The sequence below is a fragment of the Ahaetulla prasina genome, chromosome 12 (assembly GCF_028640845.1).
Source record: "Ahaetulla prasina isolate Xishuangbanna chromosome 12, ASM2864084v1, whole genome shotgun sequence".
NCBI classification, from domain to species: Eukaryota; Metazoa; Chordata; class Lepidosauria; order Squamata; family Colubridae; genus Ahaetulla; species Ahaetulla prasina.
Genome location: NC_080550.1, coordinates 24,517,830 through 24,540,891, shown reverse-complemented (window position 1 = coordinate 24,540,891; position 23,062 = coordinate 24,517,830). Strand labels below are relative to the sequence as shown.

Sequence of the window (23,062 nt, the reverse complement as noted above, 5' to 3'; positions counted from 1 at the left end):
AGCACCTACAACTTCTGAAGGAAAGCTGTTCCACTGGTTAATTGTTCTCACTGTTAGGAAATTTCTCCTTAATTCTAGGTCAGAGGTCCCCAACCTTTTGGACCTCAGGGACCACCAAGTTCATAATTTTAAATCCCGCAGACCATTAATATGAATCCAGTGTGCCACTTGCTAAAGCGCCTGGACTCCCAGCGACGGGATGGGTCCTTCAGGCACTCTCCCTCCTCTCTCTTTCTCCCCCCTCTCTTCCCCTCTTTCTCTCTCATTCTCTCTCTCTCTCATCTCTCTTTCTCTCTCTTCCCCTCTTTCTCTCTCTCTCTCCCCCTCTCTCTCTCATTCTGATTCTCTCTCTGATTCTCTTTCATTCTGTCTCTCATTCTCTGATTCTCTTTCTCTGTCTCTCATTCTCTCTCATTCTGATTCTCTCTCTCTCTGATTCTCTCCCGTCTCTTTCTCTCTCGTCTCTTTATCTCTCTCATTCTCTTTTTCATTCTCATTCTCGCTTTAGTCTCTTTTTCTCTATTTCACTTTGCACAGCATCAACATTCCACCTCGGTATATTTGTGCCAGCTGGTGGAGCAAAGCAGCCCTCGTCTCCTGCCGCTTGGGACTCGGAGCTGTAAACGGCATCTGGTCAAGGGAGCAGCTGGATTTTGTTCTCCATTGAGGATGCCAGATTGCCCCCCTGCAAGCTCTCATCTCGAGGAGCCCGGTCGAAGTTTCCCACACCGCTTCAGCGAGCGCTCCTCGAGAGACAAGAGCTTGCAGGGGGCTGATTTGGCGTCCGCAATAGAGAGCAAAATCCGGCTGCTTCCCGGATCAGTCGCCATTTACAGCTCTGAGTCCTAAGCAGCAGAAGATGAGGGTTGCTTTGCGCCACCGGCTGGGCAAATATACCGAGGCAGAATGCTGATGCTGCGCAAGTGCAAGTAGTGCTTTGCTCCCACAGCTTCCAACCATCGCAATCGCTGCTTCGGCCCGCTTGTGCTGCAGCTCCTCCACCGGCAAAAATACGAAGATTTCTCCATGGACCACCAAAATTTTCTCGCGGACCACCGGTTGGTGATCTCTGTTCTAGGTTACTTCTCTCCTTGATTAGTTTCCATCGTCCTGCCTTCAAATGCTTTGGAAAATAGTTTGCCTCCCTCGTCTTTGTGACAGCCCCTCAAATACTGGAACATTGCTATTATGTCCCCCTAGTCTTTCCTTTCACTTAGTTAATTTCATATGTCATACTCAGCCATTATATGGTTTGCTTCTTATTTTTATTTTTTTTGCCTGAGGTCACGTCTACAGCAAATAATCTGTCACATTTAGGCAAACGCGATTATTTGGAAAAATAAGGTGAAATATTTAATTTTAGGGATTGCAACCAATACTACTACTACCAGGATAGCTAATAAAGGAATAGAATGAGGCAATAATAAGCACAGGGCATACAAACATACACTTAGCCCCCGATTGTGAGAAGAAATGGGATGAGGATTGCTGTTGATATGGTAGCACAGTGGTTAGAATGCAGTATTGCAGGCTAACTCTGCTGACTGCCAGCAGTTCAACTCTCATTAGCCCAAGGACTCAGCCTTCCATCCTTCCAAGGTCAGTAAAACGAGGACCCAAATTGCTGGGGGCAATAGGCTGACTCTGTAAATCACTTAAAGAGGGCTGTAAAGCACTGTGAAGTGGTATAAGTGCTATTGCGATAAATGATGAGGTTATAAGGCATGACGTCATGTGACCACATTGCTTAGCGATGACAGTCTCAGCAGTCCTGGCTGTCTTCATAACCCCAAGACATGCTGATTCTTAAACAGGAAATGGAAGGAGTCTGAAGTAAGGCATGATATGGGTAGGGGCAGTGGTGAAGGAGGGCCTGGGAGGCTGGCAGAGGGTGTGCATGGGTAGTGTGTCTGTGTGGCAAGCAGGAATGTGGGTGTGACTTATCAGGGCGACTTGTAACCTTCTGCTGGCTTCTCCATTTATTTTCCTTGTGGAAAGCTGGCAGGGAAGGTCTTAAGTTGTATCACATGACCGCAGTTCTGAATGACATTGTAATTGTGAGCTGGGCACACAAGTGGCCAGATCGCAATTACGTGACAGCAGATGTGCTGTGATGGCCACAACTTTGAGGACTGGTCATGTATCCATTTTTTCCAGCCCGGCCAAAACTCTGGTCACTGAATGAATGGACGTAAGCCGCGGACTATCTGTATCTGTTTGAAATATTACAATACCTCAAGGGTATTAAAAGATTTCTCAAACGTTTCAGTTAAAATCTAGACTATCTGTCTTAAACTTAATCTGTAACTAAAAAAAGGATGCAGGCATCAGATAAGACTTTTTAAAGTGGAATTCTTTTCTTTTATAGTTACAACTCTTAACTTCACCTCCTCAGGACGACTGAAAGCCAGCCCAGCTTGTGAAAAGACAGGTGTGACCGGCCTAACCAGTCTAAACTCCTTTTTGAAATAAATGAAACTAAAGCATCTTCAAAAATGGACTTTTTCAGCAAAACCTTGACCCATTTTCTAGAAGGCATCTTATTCCTTCCTTTCTTTTGTGTGAATGCAGGAATCCACTCTTTTCCCATTTAAAGGGGAATCATTCTGATTTTTTAGTCTGCAAGGTAATGCACATTCCTCATCAAACCATTGGACTAATGCTTCAAACCCTTGTTTGCTGAAGAACACTCAAGGTATCGCAGAAACATATTCTCAAGGCTTAGCCTTCCTAGGTGGGTTACCAAGCTGGAGCTTCATAATAATAACAAGGGTTATTCCAATATATAACATTCCAAACACACTAAGTGCCCCTTTAAGATTAGGCCTGAGGCAAAGAGAAACCTGAATGAATTGATCAAAAGACTTTAACATTGCATTTTCTAATGCAATGCATTAAATGCATTAAAACAACAGCGAATGACATTGCAGAATTCATCTGTTCCACTAAAGATTGCTCTAAAGAAATGACCTGGCAAAGAATCCTGATTTATATCCATGCTTCTGATATAAAACAGAAAGAAGTGAACCCAGGTACAGGTAGTCCTCAACTTGCGACCACAATTGAGCCCAAAATTTCTGTTATTAAGTGAATTTTGCCCCACTTTATGACCTTTTTTGCCCCTCTTGTTAAGTGAATCACTGGAGTTGTTAAGTTAGTAGCTTCCACATTAACTTGGCTTGATGGAAAGTTGCAAAAGGGGATCACGTGACACCGGGACACTGTGACCATCATAAATAGGAGTCAGTTGCCAAGTGTCCAAATTTTGATCATGTGACTTTAGGGACACTACAACGGTCATAAGTGTGAAAAACAGTCATATATTTTTCAATGTCGTCGTAACTTTGAACGGTCACTAAATTATACTGCTATAAGTCGAAGACTACCTGTAGTTCTCAACTTTCAACTGCTTGTCACGTCACCGTGCAAAGTTACAACAGCCCTGACAAAATAACTTACAACTGGTCCTCAAATTTACAACCGTTACAGCTCCCCCATAGTCACATGGTCAAAATTCAGTGGCTTGGTGTGCATTTACAATGCCTGCAACCTCTGGAGTCGTCATGATTGCCATTTCTGACCTTCCCAGCTAGCTTCCAACAAGCAAAGTTGATGGCAGAAACTGGTTTGGCGTAATAACCTTGCATTTCGCAGTGGGGGAGAGAGAGAGGGGAAGAGAGGAAGAGGAAGAGGAAGAGAGAGATACACAGGAGGGAGAGAGGGGAGGAGATAGAAAGGGAGAGAGAGAGGGGAAGAGAGGAAGAGGAAGAGGAAGAGAGAGATACACAGGAGGGAGAGAGGGGAGGAGATAGAAAGGGAGAGAGACACATACAGAGAGAGGGGGGAGAGAAAGTTAGAGAGAGTTCGCTGACTGTGTGGGGTGAAGTTCTGACCCCCAGGGGAAGGGTGCGCAACTTGGGCATTCTCCTGGACGATCGGCTGTCTTTAGAAGAACATTTGACAGCCGTCGCCAGGGGAGCATTTTATCAGGTTCGCCTGATGCGCCAGTTGCGCCCCTTTCTTGACCGGGACTCCTTATGCACGGTCACTCATGCCCTCGTTACCTCTCGCCTGGACTATTGCAATGCTCTCTACATGGGGCTCCCCTTGAAGAGCACCGGGAGGCTCCAGCTAGTCCAGAAGGCGGCTGCGCGGGTAATCGTGGGAGCACATTGCTCCCATATAACACCTATCCTGCGCGGCCTGCACTGGCTGCCGGTAGCCTTCCGGGTGCAATTCAAGGTGCTAGTGCTCACCTTTAAAGAGCTCCATGGCTTAGGACCGGGCTATTTACAAGACTGCCTTCTGCCTCCCAACGACCTGTGCGCTCCCACAGAGTGGGCCTGCTCCGGGTGCCATCAGCCAGTGTCGGCTGGTGGCCCCCAGGGGGAGAGCCTTCTCTGTGGCAGCACCGATCCTATGGAATGAGTTACCTCCAGGGCTGCGTCAACTTCCTGACCTCCGTACCTTCAAGTGGGAACTGAAGACTCTACTATTCAATCGGGCGGGACTAGCCTAAATATTTATTTTAATTTAATATTTAGTTTAATTGAATTTTAATTGAATTTTAATTGTACTAATCTATTTATAATTTTTATATTCTAAGGGTTTTATATCAGTCTTTGACCGTTTTAGTTTAAATTGGCCTGTTAAATATTTCATTTTAAATGTATTTTAAATTTGGGATTTATATTGTGTATCTATGTGTTTTAAATAAGGCTGTACACCGCCTTGAGTCCTTCGGGAGAAGGGCGGTCTAGAAATCTAATTAATTAATAAATTAATAAATTAATAAATTAATAAATAAATAAATAAATAAATAAATAAAGAGATAAAGAGATACAGGGAGAGGGGGAGAGAGAGAGAGAGAGAAAGACATAGATACAGAGAGAGGAAGGAGAGAAGAGACAAAAGGGTTTTGTGGTTTCTGGTCCTCTGCCCTAATGACCGGCTGGGTAGGCGTGGCTAGGGGGTCCTATGACTGGGAGTGAGTGACATTGAGTTGGCCATGCCCACCCAGGTTTTGTGGCTCCCAGTGTTTCTTTTCTTGTGGGAAACAGGTCCAAATGGCTCCTTGAGTGTTTAAAGTTGCAGACCCCTGTCCTAAATTGTTGTCTCAATTGTCGTGATGACCGGAAGAAGAAGAACAAGTTTTCATTCAGCCTGGCTAAGTTCCTCCAGCTCTTACCTTGTCTATGATTCTTCCAGTGACTCCCATTCCATTCAGGATGGTGACGTTGACAATCGTGGGCATGCCTCCGTAGTAGATGGGCTGAGAGCAATAGGGCCACATGTAAGGGCATTCCGTCAAGTCAATGTAACTTGGACTCAAACTAAGGGGAAAATACAATGGGCAGGCATAAACGGATGATAAGAAATAAGCATACATGAAATATTTTTTATGTTTCACTGTCTAATGAGGCTTTAAACTGAAAAAATAAAGGTAGTCCTCTAACTATAAAGTTCACTTAGTGACCAAATTACAATGACACTGAAGAAAGTTACTTATGTCCATTTTTCATACTTATAACTTTTCCAGCATCCCCATGGTTTACATGATTTACATTCAGATACTTGACAACTGACTCATGTTTTATGACGGTTGCAGCATCCCGGGGTCATGTGATCCCCTTTTGTGACCTTCTGACAACCGAAATCAATGAGAGAGCCAGATTCACTTAACAACCATGTTATTAATTTAACAACTGCAGGGATTCCCTTAACAAACATGGCAAGAAAAGTTGTAAAATGGGGCAAAACTCACTTAACAAATGTCTCACTTAGCAACAGAAATGTTGGATTCAATTGTGAATGTAAGTCAAGGACTGTCTAAGGTAGTCCTCGACTTACAACCATTCACTTAAAGACCTTTTAAAGTCTCAACACTGAAAAAGAAAAATAACTGATGGCTGGTTTTCATACCTGTGACCATTGGAATAACCCCCTCCGTCATAGGATCAAAATTTGGATGCTTGGCAACTGACATATACTTATCATAATAACAGAGTTGGAAGGGACCTTGGAGGTCTTCTAGTCGAACCCCCTGCTTAGGCAGGAAACCCTACACCATTTCAGACAAATGATTATCTAACATCTTAAAAATTTCCAGTGTTGGAGCATTCACAACTTCTGCAGGCAAGAAGTTGTGAAAGAAGTCTAACTGTCAGGAAATTTCTCCTTAGTTCTAAGTTGCTTCTCTCCTTAATTAGTTTCCACCCATTGCTTCTTGTTCTACCCTCAGGTGCTTTGGAGAACAGCCCGACTCCCTCTTCTTTGTGGCAACCCCTGAGATATTGGAACACTGCTATCATGTCTCCCCTAGTCCTTCTTTTCATTAAACTAGACATACCGAGTTCCTGCAACCGTTCTTCGTATGTTTTAGCCTCCAGTCCCCTAATCATCTTTGCTGCTCTTCTTTGCACTCTTTTTAGAGTCTCAACATCTTTTTTACATTGTGGTGATCAAAACTGAATGCAATATTCCAAGTGTGGCCTTACCAAGGCATTATAAAGTGGTATTAACACTTCAGGTGATCTTGATTCTATCCCTCTGTTTATGTAGCCCAGAACTGTGTTAGCTTTTTTGGCAGCTGCTGCACACTGCTGGCTCATATCTAAATGGTTGTCCACTAGGACTCCAAGATCCCTCTCGCAGTTACTACTATTGAGCAAGGTACCACATATACGGTACCTGTGCATTTTTTTTTTGCCTAAATGTAGAACTTTACTTTTTTCACTGTTGAATTTCATTTTGTTAGATAGCGCCCAATGTTCAAGTCTGTCAAGATCCTTCTGTATCTTAAGCCTATCTTCTGGAGTGTTGGCTATTCCTGCCAGCTTGGTGTCATCTACAAATTTGATGAGTTCCCCATCTATCTCTTTGTCCAAGTCACTGATGAAGATGTTGAAGAGTACTGGGCCTAAAACAAAGCCTTGGGGTACTCCACTGCATACTCCATACTCCATGTGGATGTAGTTCCATTGAGGACTACATGTTGAGTGCGGTTGGTCAGCCAGTTACAAATCCATCTGGTAGTGGTGCTGTCTAACACACATTTTTCTACTTTATCTAGTAGTAGGTTATGGTCTACTTTATCAAATGCTTTATTGAAGTCCAAGTAAATTATATCAACAGCATTCTTCTGGTCCACTAATTTTGTCATTTTGTCAAAGAATGCAATGAGATTAATCTGGCATGATCTGTTTTTCAAAAACCCATGTTGGCTTTTGGTTATTACTTTGTCTGCTTCTAGGTATTCAATGATTCGTTGCTTGATTATCTTTTCCAGAATCTTCCCTGGTATCGAGGTCAGGCTGATAGGTCTGTAGTTTGTTTTGGTCTGGTTTTTTTTCCCTTTTTTGAAGATGGGAACTACATCAACTTTTTTCCAGTCCTCTGGTTCCCCTGTGCTCCAGGATCTTTGAAAGATATAGTTCAGTGGTTCTGAGATCTCATCTGCCAGTTCCTTCAGAACCTTGGGGTGTAATCCATCCGGTCCTGGTGATTTGAACTCGTCTAGGGTAGACAGGTGTTCACTTACCATTTTTTCCCCTATTTTAACTTGTGTTCCTAATCTGTTTTTTGTGGTGCTGTTTTTGATAGGTTGGATTGTTTTTTTCCTTTTGTGTAAAGACAGATGCAAAAAATGAGTTAAGTAGATCTGCTTTCTCCCTGTTGCTTGTCACCTTCTTGCCGCTTTCTCCCACCAATGGGCCAATTGTTTCCTTAACTTTTTTCTTGTTTTTAACATGTTGGAAGAAGCCTTTTTTGTTATTTTTTACTTTTGTCGCTAGCCCTTGTTCATTGTGAGCCTTAGCTTTCCTCACTTCATCTTTACAGGCTTCGGGTTATTTGCTGATATTCTGCCTTAGTTATTTGCCCCTCTTTCCACTTTTTATACTTGTCCTTATACTTGTCCTTTTATACTTGTCCTACTTATGACAGTCCACTATCCTACGGTCATGTGATCACCATTTAAAACTTCCCAGCTGGCTTCTGAGAAGCAAACTTAATGGGTGTAAGGTGGATTTTTTTTGTTTTTGTTTACATTTATACCCCGCCCTTCTCCGAAGACTCAGGGCGGCTTACAATGTATAAGGCAATAGTCTTATTCTATTTGTATATTTTTTACAAAGTCAACCTATTGCCCCCCCAACAATCTGGGTCCTCATTTTACCTACCTTATAAAGGGTGGAAGGCTGAGTCAACCTTGGGCCGGGCTCGAACCTGCAGTAATTGCAGGCTCTGTGTTCTAATAACAGGCTTCTCTATTGCCTGAGCTATCCCGGCCCCTTGCTTAATGACCAAGTGGTTAGTTTAACAAGTGCAGTGAGTCGCTTAACAATCGTGTCAAAAAAGTCATAAAAAGGGTTTGTAAAACTCGCTTAGCAACAAAAAATTTTGGGCTCAATTACGGCCATAAATCAAGAACTGCCTGTATAACGCAAATCAAACTATGCTCTTGATGAATTTGAATAAATGTAGAAAGCATTAGAATCTAGACAATGTTTAGGACTCAACCAACCCTTTGACAGATGATTGACAACAATGTTACATGTTCTCCTAAGTTAAAGAGTTTAGTTATCTTTTCATTTCCAAATAAAAAGTGACTTTTGAGTTTTAAAAGTGAAATAATGGCCTGTTTTTTTAAAATTTATTCTAGAGTATATTGGGGCAGCTGATGCTAAACAATAGATAAGGAGCATAAAAACTGAACTATGCCATGCCCACAAATATAACACTTGGAAACCAGTTTTCCTTAACTAGCTGCCTTCTAGAACCCTAACCAACACATAAGGAAGACAATATCATAAAATCTTAAACAGTCCCCTGCTCAATCAACACCCCCCTCCCCCAACAAAAAAAATCTGGTCCCACAGTCTATTGTAATTATCTAAGAGTTGAAACATAGAAAAACAGGATTTGCAGCTTGTTTATTTATTTTTCCAACGGAAAATGGTTTGAGCCATTTGCTTGGAAAGAAACTCACCTGGCCTGGGGCTTGTAATTGTTGAGAATCTGATAGGCTCTGAGAAGATCAAGTTTGCCATGACCTTGTTCAAACATGTTGACCCCGGGAAGCCGGCGTGCTGAAGCAATCAGAGCCTGTTTCATGCTAGCTGGGTTCACCATTTCACGCTTTGGAACTGTGCTGAAAGCCATAAACAGCTGAAATGTTATACTCTGATCATGCTAAAGTTACCTATCTCTTCTCACTTTTGATTAGAACCATGTTGCTTGTATCTTTATGATTTATATTTATTTATTTCCTAGTTTGATTTGATTGCTTATTAGTAACCTATGACTATCACTGTGTTGTATCTTATGATTCTTGATGAATGTATTTTTTCTTTATGTAATCTGAGACAAATTCCTTGTGTGTCCAATCACACTTGGCCAATAAAGAATTCCATTCCATTCCATTCCACTCTCCACTCCACTCCACTCCACTCCATTCCTCTAGTCTAGCCTAGCCTAGTCTAATCTAATCTAAATAGGAATGCGGTGGCTCAGTGGCTAAGACTCTGAGCTTGTTGATCAAAAGGTCGGCAGTTCAGCGGTTCGAATCCCTAGTGCTGCATAACTGGGTAAGCTCCCGTTACTTGTCCCAGCTTCTGCTAACCTAGCAGTTCGAAAGCACGTAAAAAATGCAAATAGAAAAATAGTAGAAAAAACTCTGGTGCTGGAGAAGACTCCTGCGAATCCCTTAGACTGCAAGGCGAACAAACAAGTCAGTTCTAGAGGAGATCAACCCTGACTGCTCTTTAGAAGGCCAGATCCTGAAGATGAAACTCAAATACTTTGGCCACCTAATGAGAAAGAAGGACTCACTGGAGAAGAGCCTAATGCTGGGAAAGATGGAGGGCAAAAGAAGAATGGGAAGACAGTGAACGAGGTGGCTGGATGGAGTCACTGAAGCAGTAGGCATGAGTTTAAATGGACTCCAGAGGATGGTAGAGGACAGGAAGGCCTGGAGGAATGTTGTCCATGGGGTCGCGATGAGTCGGACATGACTTCGCAACTAATAACAACAAAGAAAAATAGGGACCACCTTTGGTGGGAAGGTAACAGTGTTCCATGTGCCTTTGGCGTTGAGTCATGCCAGCCACATGACCATGGAGACGTCTTCGGACAGCGCTGGCTCTTCAGCTTTGAAACGGAGATGAGCACTGCCCCCCTAGAGTCGGGAACGACTAGCACATATGTGCGATGGGAACCTTTACCTTTACCTTATTCTATTCTATTCTGTTGTAAATGAACCAGAAGTGATTCATTGTATTACTAAAAAAAACATACTGCTCTCATAATTGTATAGGCAGTCCTCAAGTTTATCAACATCCATTTGCAATTCGGAGTTACAATAGCATTGGAAATAAATTATTTATGAGTGGGGGTTTTTTTACATTCACAACAATTGCAGCAGCCCCAGGGTCCTGTGATCCAAAGTCAAGACAATGGGCAACTGGCTCCTATTTATGACAGTTGTGGTGTCCTGGGATCCCATGATCACCTTTTGGCAAACAAAGTCAGTGGGGAAGCGAGATTCACTTAACAACAGTGTGACTAGCTTAACCAACTTAACAGCTGCAGTCATTCACTTAACAGTTGTGGCAAGAAAGGTCATAAAATGGAGCAAAATTCACAACAACGGTCTTGCTTAGCAGCAGAAATTATGGGTTCAATTGCAGTTGTAAGTTGAGGACTTTTCTTTTAGAATAAAGATGGGAAAATTTGTCTAGGCCTGACCAAAGTTTGGGGAATGTACTCAAGTCTGATCCAAACCTAAAAATTATAAACTTTTAAAAAATAACGTAAAAACTCAAAGATACGTTGTTTTTTCTTCTTCTACAACATCCTCAAATTTGCCATTTTGGGTATGATTTTGGTAACAGACTCTGACGGATGTTCCCCATTTATTTCTCTTGGGTTGCCCTGAGGTTTGAACAACGATGCAGCTTTATCAGAAAAGCCTGGGAAATATATTTTGATGGAGCACGTACCTTACTAGAAGAGTGACCGCACCTGCCACAACAGGGGAGGCCACGCTTGTCCCAGAGAGTGAGCGGCAGCCCCCCTTCATGCCAGATCCTCTCACACCAGAGCCATAAGTCACGATATCAGGCTTGACTCTCCCATAACCTCCAGGAAGTTCCTAGGGAGAAAAGTCAAACGCATCGAACAAATGACTTGATGCTCACACATCAATGAAACGAGATTTAGACTGACTTCTGACAAAATTAAACTGCCCTTCCCATCCCAAAGACAGTTTTTTTTAATGCTATCACTCTGCTAAACAACTAATTCCCAAAACACTGTCAAATTAACTACTAAAACTATATTACTATTCTTCTTCTCATCCTTCCTAGTACCTATCTTTTCCCATTTATGGCTATATCCATGTTGCTTGTATCTTTACAACTTATATTGTTTTTATTGTTTCCTAGTATGATTTGATTGCTTATTAGTATCCTATGACTATCACTAAGTGTTGTATCTTATGATTCTTGATGAATATATTTTATTTTTTCTTTACGTACACTGAGAGCATAGGCACCAAAGACAAATTCCTTGTGTGTCCAATTGTTCTGTTCTGTTCTGTTCTGTTCTGTTCTGTTCTGTTCTGTTCTGTTCTATTCTATTCTATTCTATTCTATTCTATTCTATTCTATTCTATTCTATTCTATTCTATTCTATTCTATTCTATTCTATGTGTAAACTGATGGAAGACCCTGCACTAGGCTAAACCTTTGAGTGTATCAGCATTATGCTGAGCACAATACCCCTACAAAGGGGCTTACCCATGTGGTCATCCCTCTGGAGGAGAACCGAGCAATATTATCTTCAAAGTCAATGCCGCCAACTCCAATCACATCCATTTGATCGGCTGGATTGTTGAGTGTGCTGAAAAAGAATGTATTTTTTTTATTATTGGTTTATTAGCAACAGTAATAGCACTTAGATTTATATACCACTCCATAGTGCTTTCAACCCCCTCTAAACAGTTTACAATGTCAGCATATTGCCCCCAACGATTTGGGTCCTCGTTTTACCAACGATGGAAGGCTGAGTCAGCCTTGAGCTGGTTAGGCTCAAATGGCTGGCAGCCAGCAGTCAGCAGAATTAGCCTGCAGTACTGCATTCTAACCACTGCACCACCATGGTTCATATTCCTTTTGTATCCCATCTGTTTCTAAGGAGATGATGGCAGTACCTACAATTCTGCCCTTTTCCCTAACCTTTTTTTTTTTAAATCTTCACAATAATCCTGCAAAGAGTTAAAGAGCACTCACTGTACAATTCCTTTGTCACCTTATAGCAGTGAAATTCAATTTTTTTTACAACCAGTTCTGGGGGTGTGGCTTGGTGGGCATGGCAGGGGAAGGATATGGCAAAATCTCCACTCCCACAGCACTCTGGGGCCAGCCAAAGGTGGTATTTACCGTTTCTCCGAACTGCTCAAAATTTCTGCTACCGGTTCTCCAAAACCTGCTGGATTTCATCCCTGCCTAATCGACATTACATTTCTGAAACAAATATATTTTCCTTTTTTTCTTTGTTGCTTTTTACTTGTTTATTTACTCTTTTTAAAAAAGAAAATGCCTAATTCTGTTTAAAAATAAAAATCCTGCAAAGTAAATGAAACCAAGTCCCCCTGATCATATGTTATGTTAAATCACAAATAGTGGGCTTGTGTTTGTCTTACTGTGATGGATGAATCTATTATGGTTTAGGATTCTAAGTGAATTAGGTAACAAAGGGACACCTGTTATAGCTGAAAAATGGGTTTTCATTATGTAAAAATGCAAGAATATGAATCTGAACCTCAACATTTCCAACCATGTTATTACGGTAAATTGCAGTGTTCAAATGAACTGGATTAATCTCTCATAATTCCTATGCTTATCAGTTAAGGGTATACAGTACAATATATGAGATCTGGAAGGGTTCAGTTTTAAAAGGACTCACAAAATTACACTATATTCCAAAAAGATGGAACAGATAAATTGAATTGGTTTTAAGTATTAAAAATGAGCTGGTTTTCCATTCCTCACAAAACTCAATAGTCAGAATTAAGGAAAATGTATGCATTGTCAGTGGCTTACAGATAACAGTCGTAACTTGATCTAGCTTTTTGTCTAAGTGTGATATGTGAACCCACCAATTATGGTACCATAAAACTAGAATATTCTGACTTGTTCAGCAAATGATGTTTTAAACCAACCATGGCACAGCCTCAACTGTGTTTGCTTCGGATTAAACAAAGATCATCTTTCAGATGGAATGAAAGCAGTGGGATTTCAGTGAGATATAAGCACAGCTTGCATTGAATTTCAGCCACTCTGCTGCCTAAGAAACCATTTCTGAAACTAGTTATCACATATGTATTATATGGTATAATATGTATTATACCATCCCACACCTAAAAGGTTCTAACAGTAAATAATGTAATGATGAAACAGTTAAAGCAAACCTCTTTAACACATTCTTCGCTCAGTCTTTGTTAACAGTAATGGCTCATACCCAATATTCCCGTCGTACCAACAATGATTACAACGATCTAACACAAATAGATTTCACGGAAGATAATATTGATAAGGCCCTTCGCAGATTGAAACCATCTCTATCTATTGGACCTGATGGTCTATGTGCATACTTCTTAAAAAAGCTTTCCACTGTTATAGCAAAACCCCTAAGCATAATCTTTGAAAAATCTTTCAGGACCAGCTCTCTTCCCAAACTATGGTCACTAGCCACGGTCATCCCTGTCTTCAAAAAAGGAGATCCAGCCTAGTTGAAAATTACAGACCAATTTCTTTACGCTGCGTCACCTGCAAAGTAATGGAATCAATCATCAACCAATCCATCACCCTCCACCTAGAAACAAACAACCTACTCTCTAATAAACAATTTGGTTTCAGAAAAAAATTGTCCTGTAATTTACAACTTCTTCACTGCAAAAACGTATGGACTACAAATCTTGATCAGGGCAAAGCAATAGATGCAATTTACATAGACTTCTGTAAAGCTTTTGACTCAGTGGTAAATGACAAACTTCTTCTAAAACTAAAATCCTACGGCATCTCCGGACCCCTCCACAATTGGATAACAGCATTCCTGTCAAACAGACAACAAATGGTCAAAAAAGGCTGTGCCTTATCAAATCCTGCTCTTGTCAATAGCGGTGTCCCCAAGGCAGCATTCTAGGACCAACACTCTTCATATTATACATTAACGACCTCTGTGACCATATTATAAGTAATTGTGTTCTCTTCGCCGATGATGTTAAACTATTTAACACTACCAACGAGGTTACCCTTCAAAAAGGCCCTGACTTTGTGTCGGAATGGTCAAAAATTTGGCAACTCCAAATCTCAATCAGCAAATGCTCTGTCTTACACATTGGAAAAAAGAATCAGAACACTAAATACAAGCTTGATGGACATTACCTTGTAGATGACCCTCACCCCGTCAAAGACCTTGGAGTTTTCATATCAAACGATCTCAGTGCCAAAGCCCACTGGAACTACATCGCCAAAAAGTTGTAAACCTAATTTTGTGTAGCTTCTTTTCCAAAAACTCTACACTACTAACCAGAGCATACAAAACATTTGTAAGACCAATTCTCGAATACAGCTCGCCTGTCTGGAACCCACACCTCATTTCGGACATTAATACAATTAAGCGTGTCCAGAAATATTTTACAAGAAGAGTTCTCCACTCCTCTGACCACAACAAAATACCTTATGCCACCAGACTTGAAATCCTGGGTTTAGAAAATTTAGAACTCTGCCGCTTTTGGCATGACCTGAGTATAACTCATAAAATCATCTGCTACAATGTCCTTCCTGTCAAAGACTACTTCAGCTTCAATCGCAACAATACACAAGCACACAATTAGATGTTAATGCCTGGAATGCACTACCTGACTGTGGTCTCTTCCCAAAATCCCCAAAACTTTAACCAAAGACTATCTACTGTTGACCTCACCCCATTCCTAAGAGGTCTGTAAGGGGTGTGCATAAGAGCACCAGCATGCCTACCGTTCCTGTCCTAATGTTCCCTTTGATTGTATCCAATTCGTATGGTTATTTCATGCTTCTACTTATATATACTGTTGTGTTTGACAAATAAATAAAAAAAATAAAAATAAAATATGTGTCAACTCTCAAAACGACTTTAGCGGACACCGTATTCTTTTTTACTTCGTTTTTAGGTTGCCATACATATGGGGGAGTGGGGGAACTACAGGGTGTGGGGTATTTTCCTCCCATGTGCCAGACATAACAGCGATAAGGCCCGTGGGAATCAAGGTCGTCTCAACGAGAGCTGGTAATGCCAGAGGGAATAGCTAAGTAAACGGCCATCTACCTGGTTGGCTAACATGACCTGTGACACTAGGGGGTAGGGGATGTCTATTTTTTTTATTATAACAAACTGCGGGAAATATTTAGAGTTGGTTTCACATTTGAACATGCTGATATGATACCCAATAAAATGGATCCTTGAGAAAAACCACAGCTTCAGAGTCCTGAACTGGGGCCATTACTCGGAACCATGACAATGTGTTTTAGGGTGAAGGATTACTCTGAAAAGAAATCCAGTTACTTGGGGAAAATTGGCATTATTTTTTAAAGATGGCAAAAGTGTTTCTTTATTGTAAATTTACTCTGAAATACTTTTCTGCTCAAAATATATATTAAAAAAACCACCTACCCATACAAAGGACCATCATTTCCAATAGCAGAGACCATGATAACATTATTGGCTGTCAATTCCCACACCTTGGAATGAAAATAATCAGATGTTAGAAACCGAAGAATTAGCTACATTAAGACTTAATATTCAGAGAATGTTACATTGTAAAGCAATCCAGGTTTGACTGTATGGATACAATCTCCCCATGCTATTATTATTTTGCGTAAAACCAAAGTTTCTATTAAACGAAATCTTCTGAGACGAATGGTCTAATTTCTACCAGTCTCTTCCCCCACACACCCCACTCCATACCAACCTTGTCTACAAATGGATGGTCCATAAAATCTGGGCCTCCAATGCTAAGGTTCAACACATCAATCTTCTTTAAGATAGCATAGTTAAAAGCATCCAAAAACCAAGATGTATATGAAACCTGTTTAAAAATGAAACAGATCTTAATATTAAGCATAATAACAACAACTATCCTCAAGGTGAAATTTGCCAGGCCTCTTCATGCATACAGAAGAGGGACCCACTACAGTACTACCCAAAATTAAGGAAACGGGAAACTTCCCTGTAATGACCGCAATATTATCAAGAACTTTGCCCTGGGACATATACTTCTATTTTCCCATATTTAGGCTGTCCATTTGAGGGGGGGAGGAAGATGAGAAGGGGGGAAGGAAAGGGAAGGGGAAGAAGAGGAGGAGGAGGAAAGGGAAGGGAAGGGAAAGAAAGGAAAAGAAAAGGAAAATAATGAGAAAGGAAAGGAAAATGAGGAAGGGGAAGGAAGAAAAAGAAACGCATAGGAAAGAAATAGAGAAAAAATAGGGGGGGAAAGGAAAAAAGGGAAGGAAAGGGAAGGGAAAAGGAAAGGGAAGGATTTCCCAAATTCCATGACCAAATTGATACCTTTCTTATCTCAAAAATTTATTTCTCTTCAATGAATTCAGTCTTAAAATCCCAATTTTACCATTAAAAATAGGAGCTTCACCCTGGTATTTGGAGCCAAACTCTTAAACCGATTTTTAAGATCTGCAGTGCTGATCTCAAGATACATAGAAGCAAACTTTTACACACACACATAAAAGGAGATGTTTAAGGGGTTCCAATATAATGCATGGAGAACCAACAGTTTGATCCCTAAAAATGCTTTCCCTGCTGGGATTCCTCGGAGAGGCAGGCTAGAGAGTCTGGCAGATGCAATCTTCCTGTGCCTAGAGAGCATCAGATTGGGAATGCTACACTGATTTCTCTTTATATTTGTTAGATTTACATGCTGCCTCTTTTCTCCAGGAACTGAAAGGGCACCTGCAGCATTCCCTCCTCCCATTTTTATTTTCACCACAAACTTAGGATATAGATTTAGGGACTGGCCCAAAGGCTTCCAGGGAGCTTCCATGACTTGGGATGGATTGATCCTCCCCAGAGTTAAGTCTAACTCCTTAACCACTGTTATGGCCCACCAGCGGCCAGAGGATCTGGCAGCAGATTCAGACAGTGAGAAGGTTGGGGAGAAACATGGGCCAATCCTGGAATCTGGGAAAGGCTTTGACGTGTGTTCTGTATCATAGGCAGAGATGGAGCCAGGGCCGTCTGACAGTTGTCAGCTGCCTTCGGAATCAGATATCAAGTGAGGCAGACAAACAGCTGGAGCCTGTTCCCATGTGCGCATGCACAGAGCTGCCAGAAGGGAACAGCTAAGGGTCAACTCAGGAGTAAAGCCACAAGTGGACAGTGAATGGCACCTCCCATAGGGAATAAAAAGGAGTGAAGGGGAGGGGAGTTTGCAGGATACAATTAATTCATTTGGGTGAAGATCTGTTCCTGCATTCTTGCCAAGTATTGTCTATTACATCAGCCTGGCCATCCTCCAAGCCTGATAAAGGTTGGTAATTGTGAACTATCTTGAAAGACTGGGAGAGGAAAGACTTTGCTGGAGAGGAATTCATTGTAAATTAAATAAAAGGGGTTTATCGGGATAAGGCCTCGGCTTCGTGCTGCTGGGGAAGCTTAGGTCAGAACACACTGTGCTATATATTGGTCCTCTCTTTACCTGATTGTTAGTGAAGACTCTGAATATGTGCAGTTCAGAGTCTGGAGCAAATCCTTGGCACTCTCTCATGCTAGCTATCACGCCTGCGACAAAAGTCCCATGGCCCAGGCCTGTTGACAATAAACAATCAAGTAAGATATATACTATCTTTGGTATACTCTTATACAAAATATACTTTGATACACTATCTTTGGTATACTTTAAGGTACTTCGATGAGTTACTATCTGGTCAATTGTGGCTAGGGAAGAGATAATTTTGTGGCGAGGAAAAGAGAAGAAAGGAGGAAATACAGGCAGTCCACAAGTTACGACCACTACTGAGCCCAAAATATCTGTTGCTAAGTGAATATTTTTGTTAAATGAATTTTGCCCCCATTTTACATCCTTTCCTGCCACGGTTGTTTAAGTGCAGTTGTTAAGTTAGGAACACTGTAAAAGTTCACTGTAAAGTGAATCTGGTTTCTCCATTGACTTTGCTTGTCAGAAGGTTGCAAAAGGGGATCACGTGATCCCAGGACACTGCAAACATTGTAAATATGAGTCAGCTGCCATGCATCCGAATTTTGATCCCGTGACCATGGAGAAGCTGCCATGGTCAGTGCTTTTGAAACTTTGAAAGGTTTCTAACTGAACCGTGGTAACTTGAGAACTACCTGTAGTCTTGATCTGTCAAGATTCAAGGAACTGAGCCACACACACAGATTCTGCAGAGCAAGACAGGGCAGAACTACAATCAGAATAGAGATGGAAGAAACCTTGGAGGTCTTCTAGTCCAGCCCCCTGCTCAAGCAGGCGACCCTATGCCATTTCAGACAAGCCTCTTCTTAAAAACCTCCAGTGATGAAGCGCCCACAACTTCTGAAAGCAAGCTGTTCCACTGACTAATTGTCCTCACTGTTAGGAAGTTTCTCCTTAAATTCATGTTGCTTTTCTCCTTGATTAGTTTCCATCCATTATTTCTTATCCTGCCGGCTGGTGCTTTGGAATATAAATTAACCCAAATTGAACTGGAGAAGAAAAGATCTCTCGATGAAAACAGAACAAAACTAAAAGCTTTTTCTAATCCAGCCTCAGTGGCCTCCATTGTAGGATGTTCTGGGACTGCAATAGGAAAAAAAATATTTCCAAAGTTTGACGCTATGCAGATAATTCATAGATAATAGGTTGAAAGAGTGTGTGTATTAGGCATGTTTTCAGAATGTTCACAAGCACTACGAACGGAGGCTTCAAACAATCGTCAACTGACATCAAAGCAAATTGGAAGAGTGCAAAAACTGATAGAACATATGAAAGTTTACAAAACACATGAAATCATTATATGCTGAAACGAAGCCACTTCTGTTCAGGTTGCACTGGTTATTGTTCCTTTTAAATGTTTTTTTAAATGCAATTTCCTTCTCAACTACATATATCCAAAGGTCCTCTCTGATGGCTGGAAAATAACTATAATTTACAAATATTACATGGAGGAACATTTCTTACATGAATGGGCTTTAATTCAGAAGTTCATGAAGAACAGTAGAGCCTAATTAAACCCACCAGGCTGAAAAGCTGCAAAAAACTCAAAACATACAACCCAAGGCCTTGTAAGGCTAGATCAGCTTTTCTATCAAATCTGGCGATCAGGACTGGGGAAATAGATCCAGTAACTAGAAGGCCTTCATATCCTAAATAAAAACAGAGCCCAGTCTTCTTCTCTCACAAAATTACCACTGCAACACTTAATGGAGAATTCAATTAGTTACAAGTCTGTAGAAATTCTCCATCATCCAGGTCATGGTTGTCCCAAAAGTGCTTTTTCAGGAGGCAACTGGACTTCCTTGTTTTTTTCCTTCTGAACACGTTTTGCTTCCCATCCAAGAAGTTTCTTCAGCTCTGACTCAGGTGACCCTGAGGACACAGATAAACCTCCACGTGCTGCAAGGACTCTCTAAAAAGGATACAAATGACCAGCTGTCTGCCAGGAATATAAATCCTTCCATTCTCCACTAATCCGTTAGAGTTAAAGAAGCTTCTTGGTTGAGAAGCAAAATGTCTTCAAAAGGAAAAAAATGAGAAAGTCCAGTTGCCTCCTGGAAAAAAAAGCACCTTTGGGACAACTGGTTAAAAGAAAGTTTTGAGGTGGTTTATTTTTTTACCATCATCCAGAGTTCTCTCGTTTGTCCAGTTTGTCCTCTCTTTTACGTTTTTGAAGTGTGGATGTTTCTCACTGAGTCCAGTATCAAAGACAGCCACTCTTACACCGCCTCCTATTTGTACAGAAGAAGGTTTACACAATGACAGGTTAGTGTAAGAGATATGGTTCTGATGGTATTTTAAGAAATCATTCCTGCAAGCTTATATAGATAGATAACAATGCTGATACATAAAGTTTTATGGAAATACTTTGCCTGCCTTTTGAGTTTAGCCGGTTGCATCACTGTTTCTCAATCTCAGCAGCTTTAAGATGGGAATGGACTTCAATCAACTCCCAGAATTCTCCAACTAGCCATACATGTAACTGGGTTACATGAATGTTAAAAGGCGAAGGTAAAAGTTTCCCCTTGAGTTATGTCTGACTCTAGGGAGCAGTGCTCATCTCAGTTTCTTAGCCAAGGGAGCCTGTGTTATGTGGCCAGCATGACCATATGCCAAGGGGCCCAAAACACTGTTATCTTCCCACCAAAGTGGTACCTATTTATGTACTTGCACTTGCATGCTTTTGAACTGTTAGATGGGCAGGAGCTGGAGCAAGGAACAGGAGCTCAGCCCATCGCGTGGTGCTTGGGTCTCGAACTGGACTGTCAGCTTTTCTATGAGCCCTTGCAACCCTCCACAAGAATGTTACATAAAGTGTCTTAATAAAATAAAATAAAAAATAAACCTGCACTAAGAATTCTTCCAACATGAAGGACTTCTAATATTATTTTTTTGCACTAAAAAGGGAAACTCTAATCTTTAGAAACAAGAGTTAGCTGTGCAATGGCTAATTATTAAGCCTTTTTATAATTATGAAGACTCTGAATGGCATCTACTAACAGACCTACCTGTAAAACCCATTTGCCAGAGTACGTCTGCCTGAAGGGTCTGTGCCACCTGCCGAGGTATTGCTCTCAGCAAGCGCCTGCTGGAGTGCCTGCCCGTCGCATGCCAAAATCCGGAACCCAGAGACAAGCTTGCCCTTCGGAGCGGGCGGGAAGACTGCCACTTCTGCGTCCATCTGGTCTCATTGCAAGGAGTAGCTGAATCTGCTATAGATTTGAGAAGCACAGACATATAACTTGACCAATGAGGGCACTTGTATACTACCTAGTTTCTCATGTCTAACTACCTCTACATTTGATTATTTATTTACTTAAAACATGTGTACAGCTTCCCCTTATTGTATTGAACTTTGAACAGCTAGAACTTTAAGACTTGCTGGAATTCCACAAAGGAAGGAGCTATGCAAGTGTCAGGAGAGACTTCATTTAGTGGGAGGAGGGAGTTGCAGTGAGAAAGTGGGTTTACTTCTAAGATCCCAATAGATGACAATGTGCCGATAAAAGAGAATATTTGTAGCTTGGGATTGAAATGATGCTTTGGAAAAGGCAAGACAAGAAGCAATGGATGGAAACTAATCCAGGAGAGAAGCAACCAAGAATTAAGGAGAAATTTCCTGACAGTAAGAACAATAAACCAGTGGAATGAAAGTTGCCCTCAGAAGTTATGGGTGCTCCAGCACTGGAGCTTATTAAGAGGAGTCTGGACAGCAACTTGTCTAAAATGGTATAGGGCTGTGATGGTGAATCTTTTTGGCACCAAGTGCCCAAACCGGAATGCACACGCGTGCGCGCCGGAAACCCAAAGACCAAGTAGCTGGCGCACACATGCACACCAGCGAGCTGGCCTTGAGGTTTCTGGTGCTTGGGCGCGCGTGATGAATGAGAATGCATGCGCGCGCCAGAAACCTGAAGAGCTGCTGGCGACAGCGCATGTGCCCACAGAGAGGGCTCTGTGTGCCACTTCTGGCACGCGTGCCATAGGTTCACCATCACAGGTACAGAGTCTCCTGCTTTTATTACCTGCTTTTACTACCATTTTTACTGTGGTGGTTAAGCAAATAACATGGTTGTTAACCACACTGCTTAGTGTCTGAAATTCTGGTCCCAATTATGGTTGTAAGTTGAGGACTACCTGTACAGGAAGCCCCATGCTCACTTTCTGTAAACAAATTCATAAAAAGTGCATATCTCCGGTGATAATCTATTAATCATATCTAAATTGCCATAGTGGCATTTTCAGCCGGCAAAAACATGCAGTCTGTGATTATCTTGGACATGCCTTGACTCCATCCTTCTACGATTGAAAGGGCAAGTTCTCCATTCTTTTAACGCACGCAATAGCTTCAAAGCTCAGTTCAAGGTGAAAGACAAGGCCAAAGACACAGCACAATCTCTCATAAGGCCAAAGCAAAGATTTTGTGGACTCCTTAATTAATACAGAAAAGAACTTTTTCAGCAAATGCAGAGACTGAGCTGTAGGGATATTCTGGGAAAGGAAAAAAAACCAAAGAATGGCCCAGTCTTTTTTCTAATGGGTGTATAGATCAAAGGGAATGGGACAATCCCAACACTAGGTAAGAGCTGCTGATGGTACATATTCCCATTGTCACAGAGGATGCTGCCATGTGTGGGGAAAGAGCACTCCAAAACCATAAAACAGCTGACAACTGGGTTTTTTCCTTCACATGTAATGGGAGCAAGTGAACAACCTGGATGGACTGTGAACAGCGGATTTGGGATTACTGTTATCGTTTTACTGTTGTAACCTACAACAGTGGGGCAAACTACAAAAAATAATAATAAAATAAAATAAAATAATGAAATGAAATGAAATAAATAAAATAAAATAGTGAAATTGTCAGATCAGTGTATCTGCCATTCTTCGTGGAAGTGGGGGCGGATTTGGAGTGTCACATTTAGTTCTTTTCCTGAGTGTCCAATTTCTTGCCTGATCCTCTTTGTATAAACTTTACCCTGATTTATAACCATTGCTTGGGGCCAGGAATCCCTGAAGAAATCTCACACCTCGGAAAAAAGGGGGGAATGAGTGGATTGTAAACTCTTCATATCTGTTTCTCAGAGAGGCTGATGCAATTTGTATTCATACCTGCAGATTGGCTGGAATCCACACTGGTAGATGGGTAGGGGTTCCTAATTTCCTTTATCCTGAACTGCATGTCCTAAGGGAACCCAGAGCCTGCTTTGAGTTTTTGATTTGCTTTCATCCCTTTCAATAAAAGATTCCTTTTGAAATACAAAGTTCTCAAGAGTTTGTACTTTCTTGGAA

At 41.4% G+C, this 23,062-nt stretch overlaps 1 protein-coding gene across 1 annotated transcript in view; it reads right to left on the bottom strand.

Annotated features, from left to right (window-relative positions):
• The window catches only part of MBTPS1 (membrane bound transcription factor peptidase, site 1), an 82,780-nt gene that overhangs the window by 45,455 nt on the left and 14,263 nt on the right, over positions 1 to 23,062 (bottom strand). The window contains exons 4-12 of the mRNA XM_058154965.1: positions 20,779 to 20,982; positions 19,891 to 20,001; positions 17,753 to 17,862; positions 16,013 to 16,129; positions 15,715 to 15,782; positions 11,799 to 11,901; positions 11,001 to 11,152; positions 8,990 to 9,151; positions 5,189 to 5,333 (exon numbers count right to left, since the gene is read on the bottom strand). Coding sequence (XP_058010948.1) covers positions 5,189 to 5,333; positions 8,990 to 9,151; positions 11,001 to 11,152; positions 11,799 to 11,901; positions 15,715 to 15,782; positions 16,013 to 16,129; positions 17,753 to 17,862; positions 19,891 to 20,001; positions 20,779 to 20,982 — 1,172 coding nt within the window. The remainder of the gene's footprint in view (positions 1 to 5,188; positions 5,334 to 8,989; positions 9,152 to 11,000; positions 11,153 to 11,798; positions 11,902 to 15,714; positions 15,783 to 16,012; positions 16,130 to 17,752; positions 17,863 to 19,890; positions 20,002 to 20,778; positions 20,983 to 23,062) is intronic.